Below are 16762 nucleotides of genomic sequence, written 5' to 3'. Positions count from 1 at the left end.
GAAAAAAAAAACCCAATGACAGTACAAATGTCAACAGATAATTATTCAGATTTAGTGATCTTATCTCTGTAGCAGTAGCAGTGCCATTATCAACATGTTATTTTTGCTCAAATGTACTGTTTTTGTAATAATACATATATGTCTGAAAAAAGTACTGATATTTATTACATATAAATGGTTTGTGTGCTGTCACCAATTCATGACAATCAAATTTAACATCCCCTTTGTTTGATAAATGATTACCTACTTGTGTTAAGGGAACAAGGAAGAACAAGTAGAGAGACCAGGATGTACAGTGAATGGAGGTGCTTCTCTGTGTGAGGTCATGGTCAAGTGTGCATGAATGTGTGCAGGCGGTAAAGGATTTGAAGCGCTGATACATATATATTTGTCGTTGTGTAAATTTGTATACTTTTTGTTTGCGCGTGTGCTGGCTTGAAAGTGTGTTTGTGTTTCTGAGGTGGGCTAATAGGTTGTCTGGCCAGACCAGTGACAGGGTCATCAGTAACTCTGAGGGGAAATTGAAATGATAGGCTCATTCAGTCTCCCAGCAACTCCATTACCCAGAACCTCACAATCAAACACAAACGCACACACACAGACATCACACACACATCTCCTCCCCTTGTTTGTACTGGGCTTGTCTCTTCATCATTGTCACTTGCATCGCCTTTCTTTGTCTGTTTTCTCTCTCACTACCAAAGCCTTTCTTCTGCATCTCTCTGACTTCAAGTTATTTTAGTGTCTTTTAAGTTCCTTCTTTTTTCTCTATTTCTCTCACTTTTGCTCTTTCTTGTCATCGTCTCTGCCTTGCTCCTGTCTGTCTCAAAATTCCCAAATGACACCTTTTAAAGTCTGTTTAAAAGTGTCTGACTGAATGTGTATGTGTGAGATGGAGAGGACCGTATAAAAGAGACAGCTGTCTATCTAGGATAGAATTAGGGCGGATTTGGAAAAGCTGAGGTGACATTGACTCTCAAAGCAGAAGAAAGTTCGGGGAGGTGTGGGTTGTACAGAATTCACAGTCGAGCCACAGTTATGCTTTCACAGATCCTCTTCATCAGAGAGAAATTGAGAGGGAAAGACAAACAGACGGACAGAGATGAAAAACAGCTCCTTGAAGCAATCATTGATCACTAGTCAAAGTCCTTGATTCTGTCTAATGAGCTGCTTGTTTCTTCTGGGAGGCAGAGTAATGAGAAAAACAACACTGCATGCACAGTGAAAATGGGCAAAGAGCAGAACAAGATAGACCTTTTTATCAAAAAAGAAATGATGCTGGTGTAACTTTGTGTTTAACTAAGAATTCAGCAAGACACTGTTTCAATTAGATACATGTATATGTGCTTAGTCACACTTCAAGAGACTTTCTTCTCGGACTCTTTCATAGATAATAAGGGGAAAGCATATATATTGCTATATAATGAATATTAACCATGTAATATATTTCTTACTTTGAATTTCATTATAGGCCATTTTGCCATCAAATAGATGCAGTATATCCTTTATGCATACTACATTACGCAGTAATGGGACAATCAAACAAAAAGTCAAATAAAAGCGTGGAATTTTGCCGGTTTCACTGTAAACACACACACACACACACACACACACACACACACACACACACACAAGCACACATATATGAATACACCATGTGTAGCTGGTAGCTGCTCAGTGCCCTGATGTGACCCTCTTGGCTCATCAGGAAGAACTGCTCCACTTAAACTTTGTTGCTCCCTTGTAATTGAATTAGTCTGCTCAATTATGTAGAGGCAGGCCTGTCCTCATTACACAGCACTATTAAAGCACAAGGATGGAGCTGGGGGGAGGAGAGCAGCGGACGAGGAGCGGAGAACGACGCTTTAAGTCATTTTAATGAAAGTGTAAAGTTTCGCCGCTCTAATCTTGAATATGTCTGCGACATCTGTACATTTGTACAACACCTGTACCATAGTGCATGAATTATGTCCTGCTGTATCTTCTCTGCCCTCCCTGTCTCTCTCTGTTTGACTCCTCTCTTTGACTCTCTCTGTGCTTCTGGGCCAAATGCCTGGAAACGCTGATGCAGCAATTTGGCTGAGTTTTTTTCCAACACTTACTTCACTAACTTCACAAGAAAACATATAACTGAGCCAAAATGCTGTCAAACCACTTGCTGTAGAGGTCCCTGAGCTCAGCACAATGATCTCACGTCTGACAAACATTCACTCCTATTTGCACACACACATGCACGGTAGGGGTTTCCTTTTTCTGCCAAAGCTTTTCCCTGTGTCCGCACCATAGACTGTATATGAACATGGTCGTAGCCTCCGTGATGTTAACCATAATTACCTTAAGAGCGGTTTTGAAGCTCAGAGTGGGCTGCTCCGCAGTCACCATCTTGGCAGTGCTCTGGTTTGGGGCAAGCATGTGCTCACCCACCTGTAAAATTTAAACAAGTGAGTTATATCAAAATCCACCCGCCATACAGTTGTCATGAAGGGGAAAATTAGCTGTTGAGACCAAAAACATTGTTTGTACCAGGATGTAAACATGTTTTTGGCACTTCCTGGCAGTTGTTGGCTTCATTTTTCAGCCCCGTAGGTTGCCGCTTGGTCTATATCAGAGCCACATATCTGAGATGTCAACTGCTTTCTTATTTCTGTCACTTTGTCTCTCTGTCTCTCCCTCTTTCTGTCTCTCTCACACAGGAGCAGCTGAAGAGCCTCAAGTGTGGCTTCAAGCATGTTCATGATGGAGGTTTCCAGCTGCAGAGGTGGGTTTACATACTTGAACACACACAAACACACAGACACAGACCCAATAAACACAACACAGAGACAGAATGAGCAGCCTGCTCTTGTGCTGCTGTAAAAGCCCATTTCCCTGCAGACCAAGCCATCGCTGTTTAATTACTGATAACCCTGACTGAGATTGGACCTGTGTGTGTGTGTGTGTGTGTGTGTGTGTGTGTGTGTGTGTGTGTGTGTGTGTGTGTGTGTGTGTGTGTCCTCTGCATGTCCCCTACACCCCTTCCCTTTCCCTTCTGGCTCAGTAATCATCTGACCATGGACCTAGATAACAACATCAATATCAACATGCCGCCCTTTGAGAACAAGGTGTTGATGTGAGTATATCTTTTATATCCGGCTAAAAAGACAATTGTAAGCTTTAATTCTGATTACATGGAGTGTGACAAATGAAAAAGAAAACTACCTCCCTGGGTACTTTATTTCTGTATTTCTTGTTTAGTAGTTCCCAACTTGAGATTCAAAACCATAAGGTTGCAATATAATTAACAGAATGTCATAAACAAAATTAAATTCATATTCTGTGGCTTTTCTCTATAGGCTTTCATCTTCTAAAAAGAAACTGATATGAAATGGTCTGAGGATTATAATTAAAAATCACTCTTGCTGGTGATGTTTTATAAGTACACGTGCTTCATTTTAAAGGGTCACAAACTGATTGTAAGACCATTCTGCCTTTTAAAGAACATTCACCTCCTGACTGATTCTCAAGTAAAATGACATATGTTAATGTTGACATTAAGCTTTATATTTACAAAATCTGTTCCTGTGTTTATATGTGGTCTCTTCTTCAATACATGTAGTATTCAGCGAGCCTGGCGTGACTTCCTCCAGAGACAGGAAGTGGAGAAGAGGAGCCCTTCCCCACCCTCCCTCTCCTCCTCGGACAAGATGAGCATGTCAATCAGCATGACAACCCTGTCAGATGGCAGCACCCCAGTAAGTCATGCCTATGTCGAACACACTCTCCGTTACAAAATCAAAGCATCCGGACAACACTGTGACGGACGGTGTTGCAGCGGGCTGTGTGTGCGAGGATGTGTGTCCTTGCTCAGACAGTTGAATTGATGAGACCGCTGTGGGACACATGTTGACCGTTTCAAATTTGTGCTTCAGCTGTTTCGAAAAGGGGTTTGTGTGCACAGAATTGTGCTATAAGTGCATGGCATATATTAAGATATTGCTGTTAGAGTGTCTAGGGTTTTGTGATGCCTTATGCAGTGAACATGGGACAGTGCATATGGTCTCATTTCTGTCCAGAAGGGGGCAGTATCTCTCAGCTAATTTCTTCAGTATGCAGACTCACAACCAGCCTCTTCTTTGGGAGCAGAGAGTAAATATACAAGGATTTGCTGTGACATACACACACTCTCTCTCACAGCAACACCACACTGAGAATTGAAATCGGTGGAACAGCCATTCTCATTTAGCACATCTTCCCTTCATTTAACCAGACCAGAGTAAATCCCCAGGATTTTCTCTACTGCGTCTGTTCTGGTCATTATAATTCTATACTGACATCGACTGCAGCCTTCTGGCTGAATAGCAAGTGTGTGTACACTTCTCTACTAATCTCTGAGCCTGAAGTCAACAGGCAGGTTAAATCTCAGAGACAGCTGGGAGAGTTGTCTGTATGAGCACACTTAGGTGGTACTTGTCCGCTCAATCACTTCAGAGAAAAGCTTTTACAGTGAAGAAGACTGTTTGATTTGGATTCCTGTGGATAAAAGGGGGGCAGATAGGTTATTAGTGAAGAGAATTCAGAGTGGCGAGACACTGGAATAAAATGTATGCTCTCCATTAGATTAGGGCAGCACATGATGTGAGCAGCTGACAGCCAGTATTCAGGCCAAGAAGGTTGTGGATAAAGTCATCAAGCATTCTATAAGTGTATTTACACACACACATGCACATGCACATACACACACTTACACACACATACACAGTAAACATTAGTTGTGTTTGATATCCTTTGGGGATAGCCAGGAAATGCTTAGCTCAGTGACTCAGACCTGCTGACAAGGGCAGATGATCATCACTGAAAGAAAGAGCGTGTGTGTGTGTGTGTGTGTGTGTGTGTGTGTGTGTGTGTGTGTGTGTGTGTGTGTGTGTTTGTGTGTGTGCATTGAGACCCTAAGGTCAAGGGAGATAGAGGAGAGTGGTAGAGAGGAACGGAAGATAAAAAACAGATGTTGGTTCACCGGTTGAATGTGCTGATACTGTGGATGCACTCCCCTCTGTGGGAAAGAGAGGCTCAGCTTCTCCTCTCATATGATTTCATATAGCTTTTATTTTTTAACGTGATTGAGAGCAACAGTCCACATAAAATCTGTTTGACTATCTTAACTCTGTCTTGCTTCACACGCTTACTCTTTCTGCCCTTTTCTCTCCTTATTTGATTGTTCTTTCTTTGCAATAATGTTTTTTGCTGGATGTGACAGCTCCGCCCTGTTTGAATTTCTAACAGTTTCATTTCTGTCGACCCAGCGAAACATTTTCAATCTGCACCAGTCTCTATACATTCATGGATGCACACACACACACACGCGCGCGCACACAAACACACACACACACACACACACACACAAGGATGGAGTCATATTTTCCTGAGACACAGTGATGTGGAAGTCATCTCTAAAGTGATTGAATTTGTAACCTTTGCGCCTATAACATCAGTCTTTGAGAAAACGTTGCTATATATGTGTGTGTGTCTGTGCGTGCGTGCATGACAAACCAGGTCTTTGTGTGTTTCTATTCCAAAGCAAGCAATTTTTTTATCATGTGTTTTCAAAAGGAATGAGTGTAATGTTTTCAGCAGTGTGTGACTGAGATATAGTTGACATGCGACTCTTTACTGTGTAAATGATCTTTCACACTGTAATTTAGCTCACTCATTGCCATGGCAATCCTGCAAAATAGAGCAGCTCTGGATATCTCTCTTTATGATCGATCCCTCTGCTCCATAGCAACACCATAGAGGGAGGCAGAAATTATAGGTTTCATTAAAGAGAAACCTAACAAAACTCTGGCTTTTATGTCCAGATATGAATCAGCTGTCTAAATTTTATTGTTTCATAATACTGTACCGTGTCAACCCCCCACCTCCCGACCACCTACAAGAACACACACATGCACAAACACAAAGAAGAGTGAGCACACACACATAGACACGGGCGCATGGACACACGGAGCGCTACCGCTTCAATTTCAGACTGTCTAGATGATAGATGTCTTTTTATAACCAGACATCAATCAATACTGTTTTGGGACTGGCTTGAATGTTTTTCTTTCTAAATTACTTGAGAAATGAGAACAAAAACAACCATCCAGAGAAGATCTTAACATGCACAAGATGTTGTTTTTTTTAATTGTTAAAACTTTGAGGTTGTTTTGATTCTGGATTTCTTGTCTTGCGTCTTCCCTCACTGGAAGTCTGTCTGGTGGGTTTGGGAGCTGTTCATTGCCTTGGGTGCTGATTTATGATCGCTGATGTAGTTGCTGAGTTTTGACACTAGAGGGAGACCCTGTATCACAGTTGTCTCCTATTGCTCTTCCTGGGGAGTGATTGGGGCAAACACACATGTTGGCATTTTTGCGAAAGCAAGAACATCAAGACCTCCAAAGTACAATAACTCAAGTCATGTGTTACCTGCTGTGTGTGTTTTATCATGTGAAAAGGATACAGAACACTAAAATGTTTTATTTCTTGCTCGTTGTTTAAGTTTTTATTCATTTATCCATTAAAATATATCTGGGCCTCTTAATTCTGCACATATCCAACCTTAGTGATTAATTTTTATTATATTTATTAAGTTTACAAAACTAATTGTATTGTGCTATGTCATTTCAACAAGGGTAATTCTACATGATCAAGGTACAGAGTATGTATTTACTCTCTAGACTTACAAAAGCTGTATGTGTTATGAATGTGTGTGTTGGCTGGTGAAGGGGACACAGGGGCAGGGGAGTCCATCTGGCCTGCTAAGGTGCAGCGAGACTGGGCCAAGCAGAGCAGCACTGCCTTCCCCGTCTGCCAGCTGTCATGTCTCTCCATCTCTGCCCTCTCCATCAGTGCTCTCTTAACACACACCCCCCCCCCACACTCCCCCACCCCCCTCCCCCCGCCAACCCCCTCCTTTCTGTCAGGTCATCGTTTATTTTGGCCTGTCCTTTTCATATTTAATGTTTTTCTCTTTTTCTCATCTCCTTCTTTATGCTTCTCTCAGAGACTCCCTGCATCTTCCTCACTCTGAGCTCTCTGTTTCTGTCTCTGTCTCTTTATCACTTACTCGCCCACCTCCTGTTCTCTTGGCTTTATCAGGTCAGGCAGCTGCAGCAATAGCTATGGAAGCTTGGCAGGAGAGACAAAAAGGAGGTTAGGCAGAGTTTGGGGAATTTTCATGGAGTTACTCTATGTCTATTCTTTATGTACAGTACAAGTACATAAAGCATTACTCGGCTCCACAGAGATAAAAAGACATTCAGCAATATTGCACTACCTATTTTGATCTCCGGGTTAACCTCTGGGTCCGCTCAGAGTTGTCCTGAAATAACCCACTGACTTTTTCGTAACTGACTCAAATTTGTCATCACACAAAGCGTTAGAGCTTCAGCAGATTACTGAGCCAATAGGCTGCACCGACTCTGCCCTGTAAAGCATTTAACCCCTCACATTCTTTTTCACCCATTTAATCTAATGCAGGGTACAAATTGTTGCCCTGTCACTGAGCTCACATAATTTTAATCCTCGCAGTCTTTTCTATTCACTGCACTAGCCAGCCTTTCATTAGATAGAAGAAAGCAGGAAAGGTCACATATTGTGTCATGTCAGTAGAATGGTTATTATAGGACCTCAGCATTGTTATTATATAAATGACTCTCCCTCGGGCTCAGCATGCCCCCATGCCCCCATTCTGCTGTATTTACTGTACATTACCTTCATGGTGTACCATTCACTGATAGGTAGACAAAGGCAGTCCACCAATCTTCAATTAGTCAACCACTGGAAAGTAAAATGCTTTAATGCCACTTCTGTTTGTTCATAGTCTCACAGGTATATATAGGCTTAATATCACTGAGAAGAATGTATCTAAAGCATTGTCAGTGTTGACACAAAGTCAAGTCAGTTTTGTTTATGTAGACCAAAATCACAATATCTCTCTAAGAGCATTACAGTCTAAGCAGTATACGCCCCTTGTTTCATAAAAAGGAAACACTTCCCAAAAAAGCCTTTAATGTGGATAAAAAGAAACCACAGAGAAAATCTAATTTTCTTAAGTGTAGTAAAAATCCTAGTAAATCAGTAGCAGTGCACAGATCACCCTTATTGAAGCAGTTTTAAAAATGTTCATTGAAATAAATGTACAGTACAACGCAGCAAAGACTCACCAAGTGAGCAGTAACTGGTCCTTTGATGCTGCAGGTAATGTAGAGCATAGATAAACCTTCAGTTTCCTAGACACAAGGACATCCCTTTGCTGTGTGCTTAACATTGTATGAAGGACCACAAGATTACCCTTAATCATTACAACACCAGCTATTAAGTCATGTATTGCGTGCTGTCACCCTTCCAAGCAATGGCATTTCCCAATAACCTTTCCCACTTCTCCTCTACTGTGGACCAGAACATCCCTCTGATGATTTATGGTAATTATGCAAATGCAACATAAGGCTTTGGAAATTAATGCTACCCCCTCCACCCGTCTCTTCGTCACCAGAGGATGGGTGTAACTGGAGCCAATGCTTTTACAATCCTGTTACTGTAATACCACGGACGATACAAAAAGCCTAGGTCAGGCGATTAAGGATTCACTTGAATTAGCTTAGGTTTATTGAAGCCTCATGGATGCAATTCATGTGTTTAATCATTTTTCTTCATTCATTAGGTGCAAATTGATTGAAAAGACAGCTTATATCTGGGTTTATACTCTTTCTTATTTCTCAGGACTGATGCTGGGTCTGCTTTTGTAGGATGCAGATTTAATTGACATAATCCTTCTTGTCGCAATCTCTCACCTAGATAAGATGTGCTGTACGGTGGCAGTGCAGGTGTGGGTGTGCTGGGTCTCCACTGTGTCTCAGGTGGGCCGGGCAGAGTGACAGCCCTGGCAGGATGTAAGAGGACTGCTGTGACACACCAGCCAAGGTATTGATTGACAGAATCATTAGTGACCCCTCACCACTCCATCACCACCTTAGGTGGAGAGAGTCTGGCTGTAGATCTGGAAGCTACAGAATTTTAATCATCTTGTGGCTGCAACCAACCAAACATGTTTAAAATTAATATTAGTTTTTTCAGTCCATGCACTCCAGCTCTAGGTTTCTTTGTAAATGCTTTGACCACTCTGCAGGCACGTGAAGGACATTCATATGACTCTTGTAATTATGTATTAGGGAGATGGAGCCTTCTTTGCAATAGTGTCTGATGGGGGGGCAGCGAAGTCTGACTCTCTGCTAATCACCTGCCAGTGCCATGTCAAGTCGAACATGGGCCCTTTCACACCTGGGACATGTCATGTCATACACTCTCTGAGGTGTGTCATACACATTATACTCATGTGACATGTTGGATGATGGTGTGTGTGTGTGTGTGTGTGTGTGTATGTGTGTGTGAATGTGATGCCATAGATATGGGTGGAACTAAATGCATGCTGACTCTTAATTAGTCAGACTCTGGAGCATTTGCTCTTTCATACATCAAGTTCCTAGAAAAGCAAGTTGAAACAAATTCTGCATCACTTTGAAATTTTGCTTTGGAAATTGCATTATAGCAATCCAGATGTTTGAAGGACAGTTGTTTACAAACCATAGATTTGGAGTGACGTCATGTTGCATTTGTATCATCTAGTAAAATCCACATGGGGTCACTGTTCTGCTTTGTTGGGACAGACTAGCCAAATAGCAGGGAGTAGTTCCAGGTCTAGTAAAACCCTGGGTCAGAAATCCAAGCGCTTCTCTGGAGGATGTTCCTCTACTTCTTCATACATAAAAGACACTATCATTCTGGACTTAAAAGCGTGATGTGTGTCAATTTCAGAAAAATCTGCTCCAAATAGTTGGTGCTGCAGGGACTCTTGATGTTATGTAGAGGACACTCTCAGTCAGCAAACAACCCACTCTCTTTCTCTCTAGTCAAGGGCCTCTTCTATCAAAGATAATAACCCATTATCAACATATTTGTAATTAAAAAGAGAGGTGAGCTGCTGTTTTTTATTTCAGTGGCTTATCCATCTTTCCCTCTCTCCGGCTCTCTCCCGCTCTCTCTCTCTCTCACTACATCTCTCTTCTATCTTTCGTCCTTTGCCTCTTCTCCTTGAGCCTTTTAATTTCATGACACTTCAATTAAATATTAAAGTGTTTCAGTATTACGTCAGACTTGTGAACAAGCTGCTGGGTTTTTCTAGCCTGCCTTCTATATATAAATTTCCTCCTCCCCTTTTTTTCTTTTCTTCAATTTTCAGTTTCAACTTGCTTCACTGTCATGACATGTAAATACATTTGTGCTGCCAAACTGTGCAGGAATGAAGACAGTAGACAGAGAAGTGATGATAATAATGAAATCTGCTAACTGTAAACAATGCTGCCTCAAACCCTTTTGGCACTATAAGTAGGATTTTACTCCCAGCATTGCTCTCCAATGACAGTCTCATAAATTGGGCATTGTACGATCTTACAGCAAGTCACCTATGTAAATCCTGAAGGGAGAAGAGTGAGTCATTTTTGTGCACTGTTGGTTGAACAGTCTTCAGTTTAGGCCTTACAAACTTCCCCACTAACAATTTATTAAAATGAAAGAACATTTTTCATTGATATGGAAAAAAAAAAGAAAAAAGAGCAACTGCTTCTTTGACTCTGGGCAGTTAATGATGGTAAGGAGTATGAGCCCTGAACATACAATGGCAGGAATTATACCTCTGCAACGAGTCACATCCATGTAGAGAAGGGGTTACAGAAAACTGTCGAACAGGTTCCTTGAAGGTCCTTGAAGTCCTTCATCGCCCTATGATCTAATAACATTTTACTTTAAATATACTGTCATTAGAAAAATCAAAGTACCAATACTAATAATGTACTGTACATAACATTAAAACAGCAAAATGCAGGTTGCTTTAATGCTTCTATCACTTTTTGCTTTCTGCCCTTATTCTCTCTCTCTCTCTCCCCCCTTCTCTCCCCCTCTCTCCCCCTCTCTCCGTTTGTTTCATACTGAGAGAGCCTTTCTCTCTTCTTCTATCCCACCACAATATCTCATTGATCTATGCTCACCCAGCAACATGGCCATAATTGATCATTAATGTCTGATTGGGGACAGCGGTGATGTGAAAAGCAGCAGACTGGATATAATTATGAATCATCTTTGCTATGGAATCTATTGGTTGGGACTTTGCAGAGGTAATCAAGACCAGATTAGCCACATGCTGAAAAACGTCATACTTTATTGTGAAGGCAGTACGCATGTAAGATTTCTGAGCTAGAAGTGGATTATTCTGCTGATGGACTCAGGACACAATTTGCTATTGAAAGCTAACAACCGTGAACTACACCTACACCACTGTGGTTTCTCCACATTGAGAGAAGAAAGTAAGACTTTAGTGGGATCATTTGTGTTTTTATGTTTTTCCACTAAGCTTAGTGGAGAAGTGAATGAAGACAAGGAACATAGGTCATCAAACCAAGAGATGTATCCAGAGTTGTAGTTCTCGTAACTTTAGCTTCTCATCAGTTTAATAGATTAGTTTGTGAAATTGTATCATGGATGTCACATTTGGCAGTATGTGGAAACTCATCTTACTTACCAAAGACACATTCTGCTTTCCTGTGTCTTTGTATGCTAACATAAACAATGAAGTTGCCAAAAGTTATGAATGAAACTGGCATGCTTTTGCAACTGCAACAACAGTGTTGGTACATTGTCTAATGAGCACCATTGAGTTTTTTTCTGTATGTAAAAGGTGTTGGTAGTATTTATCACAAAGCAGTCATTTTGGAATCAAACATGATATTTATCACATCAGCTGCTACCTGATTCCAAATTCTAACACCAAACACTCAGCTGTAGCTCATTCATTTTGCAGCTGTTTTTGTTTTTGTACATTGAACGAACATTGAAATATCTCACCTGAGCGGAGGTAAGGGTACAAACCGCTTCTTGTCCCTGTGAAACAAGTGCTGCTTTCCTATACCTGGTGCTCAATGTTTTATTAATAGGTGCATGCTCATGCTCCCAGCATCACGCATACACTCAGGTATTCACACACACACACACACACACACACACACACACACACACACACACACACACACACACACACACACACACACACACACACACACACATATACATGTACACATATACACATTCATACACAGGCATATAGGAGGAAAAGTGGTAAGGGAAAGTGTATTCCCTTTAATTTGTATGCAACAAGATTTTGCACATACTGCATACCTCAAGAGCAGTGAGATGTGTGTGGTTGTGGTTGTGGCTGTGGTTGTGGTTATGGGTGTGTGTGTGTGTGTGTGTGTGTGTGTTAGTGTGTGACACTGGGTCCAAAGGAACGGCCTGCAGCACTGTGCATATCGAGCCTCATTTACGAGATTACACTCTTCCATTATCCGCAGGATCATTATCCCCTCTCCTCTCTGCCCTCGCTCCCTCACTTCTACCGGGACTCAAGGTGGCACACCAAAATATCAACACACATTTCACTCACACTCACCCACAGTGCTTATTATTCTGCACTCTTTGTACACATGAACCAAAAAAAAGAAAAAAAAAAAAAAAAAAACTAAAAATAGTTACTGCTGAGTGTGTATGTGCACAGATAGGTGCAAAGTTTTGTTATTTATTGCCACAGTATTCCTGTGACGTGTTTTTAAAAAAAAAAAAATTTGACAAAATTAGGTTAGCGTGCATGCCTGTGTCTTCAATCCTGACTTTGGTGGCTTGCATGCCACAGTTGATGCTTATATCAGTGTGCATCAGTGTAGAAGGGTGTGGAGATGGAGAGATAGATATCTAAGAAGAGATTAAGGTTTCAACCCTGCTGCCAGTGGAGTACCACTCAGTCAATGTCTTCCTTCATACACGTTTAGACTGCACTGGTGAGCATAACTGAATGCCGTTTGCGTTGCACAGCCAGGTCATATATACGTGTTCTTGAAAGAACACATTTTTCTATGTTCACAGCCGGGGATAACTGGAAATGGAGCATTAACCAATCCCCAGCTAGCTGTCCCACCACGATAATAATTACTTAGAACAGTGAAGGGAGATAGAATAACCAGAGTGATTTCACTTCTGCTCTGCAGTTTTTCATTCATCAAGTATTTGCTTCTTCACTTGTGTATACTGCTGCATTTTTCCTCTTTCTTGTCAAAATGAGAGTCTTCTCCCACTCTGTTGCTGTGATTTTCACCGCCTGCCCTTTATTCCTGAAAAGATCTCCATGTTGTTATTCAACTTGAACAATCCCACTGCTTATTCAGCCCTGTGAGATCCCTCTAATAGTCCCAGTGACTGCCGAGGTGTGGAACAGTAGACTGCACTAAACCGACTCTGGAAATATAAAAGACAGCACGCATACTAGCCGTCGATTGTTGTGTATGTGTCCGCGTGTGTCTGAGAACGCGTGTCTGCTCTCTCAGATGTGACCATCTAAGCTATGGTTTTTATTAAAATACTGAACATGCAGTCTGTTTGAGAAGGAGAGAGAGAGGAAAGGGATTTTGTTTCTTGGTTTATTGGTTTGGCATTTAGAGACTGGAGAAATCCCGGGAAGAAGATTGGAGGGAAATGTATTGAACAGAAGGGAGATAAAAAAAAAAAAAAAAGAGGGGCGAAAGAGCCTATTCTCCTTCCCATTGAGTGGTAGGCTCTCCAGAGAGAAACAAACTGATTTGTGATTAATGAAAAGATGGAGAAGAGGCTTCCTCTCCCTCTCTTTCTTTCTCTACTCTTCCCACTCCTCCTATAACCCAACTTTCTCACCCAGAAAATCCATCTCAGTAATGATGTCTGTGTGTAGGGAATGATTAGGAAGCAGATAAATAGAGGAATCGGCTAATAAAAGGAACATAGAAACCTTCTACACTATTATCATCACATAACCACTCCGCGGCGAATGGAGATAACGTGTTATCATGAAGTAAACACCTGACCTCTTGCAAAACACAAAGTCACACCCTTCTCCTTCTCTCCACTTTTACAACAACTTTGCATAATTTCAGCGAATTCAGCGAATGATGCGAGTAAGTTTTGATAAAAATTAAAAGACAGTTGTGGAGCTCCTTCATGCCTCATTAGCCCGGTAAACCGATATCAGCTGTGCTGTCCTTATCATCACCTCCACCGCTGTTTCCCATAGCACAACGCTCATCCCTGCACCCACTGATAATAAAGGGCATCACTTTGGCCTCCTTATTCAGCCAGTGACATACAGAAAGGGCAAGGTGAGGACGTGGCTGACACAGAGGGAAGTTTGTTTTTTAAACTGTACTCACAGGAGATTAAGCATTGGAGTGTCGCAGGAAGAAAAGTGAAACAGAAGAGCGTGTAAGGTGTGCAGAGATGCAATAGGGGTGAGCAAAAGTATCATCACAGAGCCGCCTCGAAGATCAGAAGCCACGATGCAACACTGCACCTGCCTATCACAAGGGAGATTTAACAGCAGCTGCGGAACAACCAGTCATTCACACGACGTTACGCCGGGAGAGCAAACTGTTTTTAGTGTGTCAAGAGTGGGGGACAGGATAACGGAGGCATGAAGGGAAGGATGGTAATTAGGGAGAGAAACGGCATTGCACTTGAAATGCAGGGTGTTGAGGAGACAAGCACTGATTTTACGCATAATGTCATGGAGAGTTAAGGTGAAAGGAAGTGTCATGCAGGGGCGAGGCAGTGGCAGCAGAGTCACATAACGGTAAGGGAAAGGAGAGACTTTGAAAAAAGTAAACATGGTAACCCAAGAATATAAAATGAGATGACACAAGTTTAAAGATAATGGGAAGGTGCATCAATTATTTTTTTTTAACCACTTATTGTGAGTGGGGTCACTGTGAGAGTTTGACACACAGAACAGCCTAAATGCCTCATTTCCATCAGCTTCTCCCGGAAACATTGTGCTACAGTCCCAGATAAGAGATCACTCCAGTTTTTCATGGGTCTGCCCAAGGGTCTCCTCCCAGTCAGTCATGCCCAGAACACCTCAGTGGGTAGACTCCTCAGGACCCTCCTTAATGGCTGCCTAAATCACCTCATTTGGCTGGGGGAGCAGGAACTGAGCATAAAGACCTTCCTGGATTTTCAAGCTTGTCATTCTGTCGCATCAAGAGCTCGCTAGAGAAACCTAGTTTCTTCTTGTTTTTTCAGATCTTTCTTTGAGTAAACCCAGATTTCATAGCTATTGGCAAAGACAGGAACAAGCATTTAATCTGTAAAACAAGTTCCTCTTTGTTTTCACGCTCCATCTTCTCCACAGCAGGCTGATATGTTTGCTCACATAACTGCAGCTGCTTTATCTAACCAGCAATCACTCAGTTTCACAGTCACTCCTATCCTCTCCAGGCAGGATTTACTTCAGGACTGTTGTATTATACTACATTATTTTAGCTAGGTGTACCCAATAAACTGGCAACGAGTGTTAATAGATTTTCAGAGTTGAGTCAAGTATCAGCTATTTTAAGTTCATCAAGTATTCAGGCTGTGTTTTTGTTTGTGTATTCAGTAGTATAGTGCAAGTTGCCTCAAACACAGACAGATGTGTACCCTCATTGTATGGTGAATGACAGCAGACTTACTATCCCAGACTACGATGTCTGCACATTCACATCAACAGGAAACGATTCATGCAGGATTCATAGAGTAAACAGAGAATGCCTGACAGCTTTGATATGACAACACTTTTCCCCCTCGCGCGGAGATCCACGCTCTCAAAAGCAGTCATTCACTAAGTTCACGAACTCTGAGAAAACTAGAAAGCGAGAGGGAGAAAAAAGCGCTACGAGAGAGATGCGGTATGTGGGGGAGAGAGTACACGAGAGAAGGCAGCAAATGTGGGGAAAAGAAGTGTCTTTCTAAGAACGCTCTCATTCCTGTACAACTCTTCAGTGGCTTCTCAATCCGGTACAACTCTTCAGTGGCTTCCCACTCCTGCGGGAAGAACAGAGGTTTTGCTGAGAAAGGAGATCACATCACTATTAAGACAAAGGCATTTAAACTGCTTTGTAGTAAGCAGATCTCCCCTGGGGAAAGCAGAGGTAGAAAGTTCAGCAGGTACAAGCAAGGAGAAGCTAAGTAGTTTAGCAACGGGGAAGTTTTCAAGTTCCAGTAATGTTTTATTAATTGCAATTTTGGAAACGAATGTCTTGCTAGACATCACTGCTATAGGTTAGTCTCCATCCTACATTTACGTTATTAATTTATTGTCTCTTTCTCTGCGCATACCAGCTGTTTTGCTCTTCATTGTGGATAAATATTTCATTGGATGATTTCCATTCTCCAGTCGGCAGCTGTCTCTTTGCCATAAAGGCTGGAATATGGAAATGACCTGAGCCTCTCTGGCACTGTAAATCCAGTCAAATCACACAACATCAACCACAATATATATCTAATACACTTCTATACCACTATCCCTTATTTGCATATGTTTCAGAGCCTTTTACAAATTCAATATTGTGCTCTTACGAGTATCATTTTGAATGGAGGAACCCTCTCGGCATGCATAATGCAGCGCAAAGATCCCCATTCAAAACAGCTGTGTCGGGTTTCCAGTACAATTCCACGCCGTTCAGCGAATGAAGGCGGCATAGTAGGAACAGCTACCATATTTCAGTCAACAGCCGTAATTAAATGACAAATGACTAAGCAGACGCTCATTTGCTAAGCAGGAGTTGATTTGATGTGTTACTGCAGTTGGGGGCAAAAGACAATTTTGGTGGTACAAACGTGCAGCAGGAGCATCTGCTGGGAG

General features: G+C 41.8%; 1 protein-coding gene across 1 annotated transcript in view; it reads left to right on the top strand.

Moving 5' to 3' along the window:
- schip1 (schwannomin interacting protein 1) overlaps nt 1–16762 on the top strand; it is a 205125-nt gene that overhangs the window by 59002 nt on the left and 129361 nt on the right. Inside the window, exons 6-8 of the mRNA XM_056375024.1 lie at nt 2694–2758; nt 3038–3109; nt 3596–3731. Of these exons, the coding sequence (XP_056230999.1) occupies nt 2694–2758; nt 3038–3109; nt 3596–3731 (273 nt within the window). The remainder of the gene's footprint in view (nt 1–2693; nt 2759–3037; nt 3110–3595; nt 3732–16762) is intronic.

The sequence above is a fragment of the Seriola aureovittata genome, chromosome 4 (genome assembly GCF_021018895.1).
Source record: "Seriola aureovittata isolate HTS-2021-v1 ecotype China chromosome 4, ASM2101889v1, whole genome shotgun sequence".
Lineage (NCBI taxonomy): Eukaryota > Metazoa > Chordata > Actinopteri > Carangiformes > Carangidae > Seriola > Seriola aureovittata.
Note: the sequence above shows the minus strand (reverse complement) of the source record. Positions and strands in the feature narration are given on the sequence as shown.